The following is a 6,681-nucleotide window of genomic DNA, read 5'->3' as shown; positions in this document are numbered from 1 at the left end:
TTCGGGCATAGGCTGGGGGGGTACTTATGCATTTTCCCAAAAATAAATAAAAAATACTTCATTTAAGTTATCTATAGCCCATTCCTATAGAAAACAAATACAGTTATCCTACGTGGCACTATCCTTGAAAAAATTGTCAACACGCGCTGGGCCCACAAGATAGTGCCACGTAGGCCGAAAAGGGGTAGAAAATTATATATAAAATAAGTTCAGGGGGGTAATAGGACCTTAGTAAAGGTTAGGTGTGTCTCAGAGATTTGGGGCATAGGCTGGGGGGGTACTGATGCATTTTCCCTATATTTAAAGCAATTTCACCTTTGAAGGTTCATATAACAAAAATATAAATATTTAGTTAAGATGAATTACAGAAACAAGTATATAGCCAGCTGTCTAATAATTGTAAGAGAGTGTTACCTTTGATATTGGCCAAAGTTCAACAAGCCTACTTTCAGGTAAACAAAGCACAACGAGCTGTGATGGTTCAAAGCTCTCTGGCAATGAAATTGAAGGATACCCTATCCAATCAATAAACCGCAGGCTGGAAGGAAGATAAGTGACAGCGCAGTTTGAGTTAAAAGATCCACCACCAACTATGGGTATTTTTAAGCTTTGCATCCTCTTGAAAATATTGCTATAATCGACAAGATCATCTTCAAAATAGTAATCTTTAGGGATACATAGGCTTTCCACCTTTTCTGTTATCTGTATAGAATGAAGCACATATTTAATAGCTAACAAATAAAAATGAAACAAAAAGATTAATAGAACTACGAGCTTCCAAAATTATTAATTACGTTAAATATTGCTTACCAACTTCCCTTTAAAAAGGTCACAAACTTCCTCGGGAAGCCATATTCTACTGTTAGCGTACTCTTCCCGTATGACATTTTCTCCCATTTTTCTTATCATATTATGCATCACAATACTATTATTCAGGTCGATTGATAATAGAGATTTTTCGATAAGGTAATCTATTAGAAAACCACGACTCATATATCTCCGTACTAGTTCCACACAAAGATGAAAATCATATCTAGTCAAACATGCAATATCTAGAAATGCAATATCTAGAAATAATTCCTTCTCATCTTTGTCCAGACCATCAAAACTAAGCCTAAGCTTTCCTAGAATATCCTTGTCAGGATTCTCTTCAGCCGATCAATTATGTGTCTCCAGTGCTTTTTATCTCGTCCATAAAATAAATAACCCAAAACTTTAAGAGCTAAAGGGAGTCCACCAGCATGCTTCACCACTTGTCATGAAAGTTCTATAAAATCTTCTTTTGGTGTCACTTGCCTTGAAAGTTCCAAAAATCCTTCTTTTGGTGATTTTTCTCTAAAAGCAAGCCTACTGAACAATTCAAGTGCTTCATTCTCAGATAATAGTTGGACTTCATACACATTATCCCCGACGTGACTGATTAACAGGTGCTTGTCTCTTGCTGTTAAAATAATTCTGCTACCCCTACCAAACCACTCTGGCTCTCCAACCAAAAATTCCAACTGTTCTTGATGGTTTACGTCATCGATGGTGAACAGAACTTTCTTCCAGCGAAGCATATTCTTTAAAATATTCATCCCTTCATGCTCGCTAGTTAGAGTCAATTTTTCACCCCAGAGCTTGCAAATGACGACTTGTTGTAGCCATGTTAGTCCATTTTTTCTGGTGAAGTTTTCCAACATCACCAAGAAAACAATCAGCTTCAAATCGATGGCTGTATCTTTGATGTAGAACATTTGCAATTTCTGTTTTGCCGATGCCGCCCATACCCCAAATACCAATAGAGCGAACATCATTTGATTCCATATCTAATAATGAGGTTACTTTCTCAACCTGAGATTTCAAACCCACTAAGCTTTCCGGGAAAGGTGAAATAATTTGAAGTGACTTAGGAAATATGTCATCAACTAGTTTCTTGATGCACTATGGAAAATAACATTGTTGGGAAAATGAATCAGCGAAAGGGGGATATTGATGGCGTACATCTGATGGACTCACATCATAGAAGACTGAATCACAATCTGCTCCAATTCCTTTTTACACTTTATGATGTGTGCAAGCTCCTCTAAACACCATCTTGAGGATGCATAGCTTTTTGAAAATATTACGACAGCGAATCTGGCATCTTCTATGGCTTTTAAAAGTTCATCAGAAATTGATTTTCCCGCTTCCAACCGCTCATCGTCTTTGAAAGCATGGATTCCTCTTAGTTCCAAAGCCTTATAGAGATGACTCACAAAGGTTCTACGCGTATCTTCACCACTAAAACTCAAAAAGATATCGTACTTGCAAACTTTGGAAGAAGAAGCATGAGACATTGTTGAAGAATATTGCTGAAGACTAACAGGCAAGTTTATTTCTCAGCCATAATTTGGTGTATGGGGGAAACTTCCATTCATCTTCCTATCTGTTACTATATAAAATTAAAACAACCAGGTCAACAAGAAAGAAAAGACAAAGCTTAATATTAAAGAATAAGGCTTCACCTACTTCACTATTCCTAGGGAACTTCTTATCATCTTCCTAATCCATGATTGTGAGAAATTAAAAGACACAACTTGGGCCTTAGACCAAAAAAGGGAAGAAAAAACTTGTTATCATCTTCCTAATTCATTTGTACTACTTCTAAAATATTTTATTGTAAAGACTTTACCTGTTTTTCATTATTCAAGACCTATATAAGAAACTACTTATCATCTTCCTAATTCATGACATAAAAATTTACCCTTTTACAGTATTGCACTGATAAATTAAACATATGAGCACCAAATTGATACCTTTCAGTAAATTGATATAAATTTGTTGCCCTACCTGAGAAATTGCCCACAAATTGAAGAAAAAATCGTAACGATTGAGAAAAAAACACACAAAAAACAGAAAAGAAAGACTAACCTCATCAAAGATATAAGCAGAAAAGAAGAGAACCACACTCTAACACTTTGTTTGGATCATTGTTATCCATTGTTTCATAATGTATTGTATTGTATTATACTCTATTGTACTGTATTGTGTTGGTTGATACAATGTTTGGCTAGACTGTATTGTTTGTTGTTGTTTAATAACATTTTTATTGTTTAATTGATTGTATCGTATTGCATTGTAATTTATAAATTTACTAAAACATCCTTAATTATTCTAGGGTAGGAGGTTTGATTAGAATTAAATAATATAAGGTAAAGGGTAAATAGTATTATGAAATATTATGTAAAGATATAATTGGAAAAAGAAATTAAGTAACAATTGAAACACACCAAATTGGTTGTTCCATAAAATGGGGTTTTTTATTGTTACGTAACAACAAAATTTAACAATACAATACAATACAATACATTTTAAGTAACAATGAAAACAAACATTGTAGGTACAGTAACGATACAATACAATATAATGGGTAACAATGATCCAAACAGAGTATAAGAGCTCAGTGTTAAGTGCTAAAGGCAAAATACTTTTTAAGCCCAAAAAAGAGAAAATGGGTCTGATATAGTTTTTAATTTTGTGAGTTAAGAGTTATTCTATAGAGATAAGTGTCAAAAACACACTAAATTATCCTTTTTTTTTTTAGTTTTATACCTAAATTATTGAGAGTGTGAGTTTTATACCTAAATTATCATTTTTTAGTTTGAAAAACACACCTCAGTGGTGTGTGTAATGCACTCTCTCTTTTATTTGAAAAAATCTTGACACATGACATTCCACATTGATAAAATATTCAACCTTGACAAAAATTTACATAAGAGTATTACTTGTATTGTTTAAGTATAATTGCATTACGAAATATAATAAGAATCGATCCTTAGTAAAAAACAAGGGACTTGATATAAAAAGTTAAAATATGTAATAGATGTTAAAAAGTATAAGATCTAAATATCCTGAAAATTATACAAATAATTTCTCAAATCTCAAAAATCTTATAATTTCTATATCACATTTCCTACCAACTATATTTTATGTATGTGAAATAATAAAATTGATAAAAAGAGAGTTGTAAATAGCATATCCATTATATACCTGATGATGAGAAGTGAAGAGCGCACAGTTGCCAAATAAAATCTGAAAATGTAGAGAAATAAATAAGAATTAGTTAGCAAACTCAAGAAAATCTTCATATATTAAATATACATTGTTGAGAACTAAAATGAGCATAAGAGGAATAAAGTAGTTACCAATCAACAATCTATATATAATATAAAGCCAAATGTAAAAAAAAGTGATGTGGCACCTCTCTAAGGCCTTCATTGCTAATATATATAATATAAAGCCAAATGTAAATAAGGTGATGTGGCACCTCTCTAAAGCCTCCATTGCTATTTTTTTTTTTTTGACATTTTTCTCTATTTTATCTTATTTTTTAATTAAAGAATTAATCATATTCTATTTAGTAATCATATTAATTTAGTGTCTATAAGTTATTACATTAATTGCTAATTATTATATATATTATATTGAAGAATGGAAAAGGTCACTAACTGAAATCAATAAAGCCCAAAAAATAACCTTTTTCCGTTATTACCCCAACTAATAAATTCATAAAATCTTTTTATTGTCCTTTTCTTATTCATCCTTTTTTTTCTCCTCACTACATTTTGTGCCTTTTTCATTATTTTCCTGCCTTAATATTTTGCAAAAATTAACTATAATTTTATTTATTTTGTTCACCATTTAACATCATTAATCACTTTTTTCTAATACCTTTCTCTATTCCTTCTTAAATATATTACTAAATTACAATTAAGACACTAATATCAATATAGTTACAATTTTATTGACTACTATATTACTCTTTTAATTTATATTATTCAATAAAGTTACAAATTTATTGATTACTATAAATACTAGAGCATATCATCTTCACCAACAGTAAGAATTTTTTCTCTTCTTCTTTCTTCATTATATTTATACTAAAGTGTACATCACTTTGTTTACGGCTAATTTTATTATATATAGATGTCACTAACTTCTATTATTTACAGTGTAGAAGATAAGATGAGCATATGACAATTTTGGGATTTCAAACTCAAATTCAATTTTGATGAGTATTATATATAATTTATGTTACTCTTCTCATTTTAGTTTGTTTGATGTCTCTTATTTATAGTGTTCTTTCTTATTTATTTTTTCATTTGTGTTGTTTTTTTCCTCACTATTTTTGATTTTACTACACTTATTATTCCATGCATATTTTTTGTGAATAAGTTTTATTGTTTATAATGGAAGATGCATATGATAATATTTAGGGATTTAAGTTTAAGTTTGATGAACAAATCAGTAAAGGATCCCCTCAATTACTAATTTGTCCATTAATCTTCAGTGGTATATTGGATGTTGGTTATGTCGATAAATTAAATATTAGAGGAAAGGATCATCTACCTTGGTACTTCTACAAAGATTCTTTTATCTATTAATTAATTTTAATTTATTCTTATACTAAATTTTTTAAAAAAAAATTCAGGTAAATTGTTTTTAACCTTGAAGGCTTGAATCGTTTAGTTCATAGACCTTCAAGATTTTTTTTTTTGATTCAACATTGTATATGTTTTTTTACCTTCACAAAAAATGAATTTAATTTTTGTGTTGTTATGTTAAGTTGAGAATAATAAAATTAATTTGAGAATTCCAGATTTTTTTTTGTTTATGTTTACCTTTGAGAATAATTTAGAAATATTAACTAACTTATAACTAAAGTTAAAGGAATATTAATTTATACATATAATACTTTGAGTTTAATTTATTTGAATACTTTATAGTATTTATGTAATTGAGGTTATGTATTTCTCAATCTATTCATTTTATATAAATAAAATATGTCGTATATTATAATTGTAGTAAAAATTAGTCAAGATAAAAAGTGATTTATAAATATTTTATAAGCTAAGATTAGTGAAAGGTGAAAAAAAAGGTTGATTCATTATTAAAGAGAATAATAGCAACTTTCATAAAATATGTATATTAAAAGGAAAAAAAATAAGTATGAAGAGACTGTCATATTTGTATGAAAGAGTAATTATTTAAAATTGTAATTGATCCTACTCAAATCTCAACAAATATTTTAGAGCTATTTTTATTTGATGATCAAGGATATAATATTGTTTAATGTTTTGAGCTTTCTAAATTTGATTTAATATTTGTATTCGCGAGAAAGATGCAAACAAAAAAAATGTGTACAAACAATGAAAGATCGATTTGAAAAATGTCACACAAAATTATAAAAGTAAGATTGAACACTAACTAAAGTTTTCATCAACAAATAAACTCTTGAGAAACATTAGAATATATTTTTTAATGTATTTTAATTTATTGACATGTGATCTTCATAATCTAAAATAAATAATAGATAAAGAAAAGGAAGATGATCAATTATAATTATCAATATAATTCTATATCATAAAAAATACAAAGAAAAGTTAACTAACAGAAAATTTTAATTTTTGAATTTTCCTTTAAAATTAGTTGAAGCAAAAAAGTGAACTAACTTAATTATCTTAAAGGAAAGATACTGAAAATATTAAATAGGCAAAAATAAATAATTGAAAAGGGATGTGGAAAAATGTGGCACCGAAAATCATTTTGAAATGTAACTAAAAAAAAGAGATAGAATTACATAAATACAATAAAATTATCCAAATGAAAAATAATAGGAACAAAAATAGAACAAGAAACTCATATAAACAAAAAAAAAAT

General features: G+C 28.8%; 2 protein-coding genes across 2 annotated transcripts in view; both read right to left on the bottom strand.

The window, feature by feature from the left end:
• Positions 1 to 502, bottom strand: part of LOC102590825 (probable disease resistance protein RPP1) — an 11,596-nt gene extending 11,094 nt beyond the window's left edge. Inside the window, exon 1 of the mRNA XM_006342345.2 lies at positions 415 to 502. The gene's annotated coding sequence lies outside the window, so the exon portion shown is untranslated. The remainder of the gene's footprint in view (positions 1 to 414) is intronic.
• LOC107059749 (TMV resistance protein N-like) overlaps positions 1 to 1,559 on the bottom strand; it is a 6,213-nt gene extending 4,654 nt beyond the window's left edge. The window contains exons 1-3 of the mRNA XM_015306641.1: positions 1,297 to 1,559; positions 811 to 1,033; positions 415 to 702 (exon numbers count right to left, since the gene is read on the bottom strand). Of these exons, the coding sequence (XP_015162127.1) occupies positions 415 to 702; positions 811 to 1,033; positions 1,297 to 1,559 (774 nt within the window). The remainder of the gene's footprint in view (positions 1 to 414; positions 703 to 810; positions 1,034 to 1,296) is intronic.
• Positions 1,560 to 6,681: the final 5,122 nt, after the last annotated feature.

Source organism: Solanum tuberosum, unplaced genomic scaffold (assembly GCF_000226075.1).
Source record: "Solanum tuberosum cultivar DM 1-3 516 R44 unplaced genomic scaffold, SolTub_3.0 scf00034, whole genome shotgun sequence".
Classification (NCBI taxonomy): Eukaryota; Viridiplantae; Streptophyta; class Magnoliopsida; order Solanales; family Solanaceae; genus Solanum; species Solanum tuberosum.
This window is presented reverse-complemented; position numbering and strand designations above follow the sequence as displayed.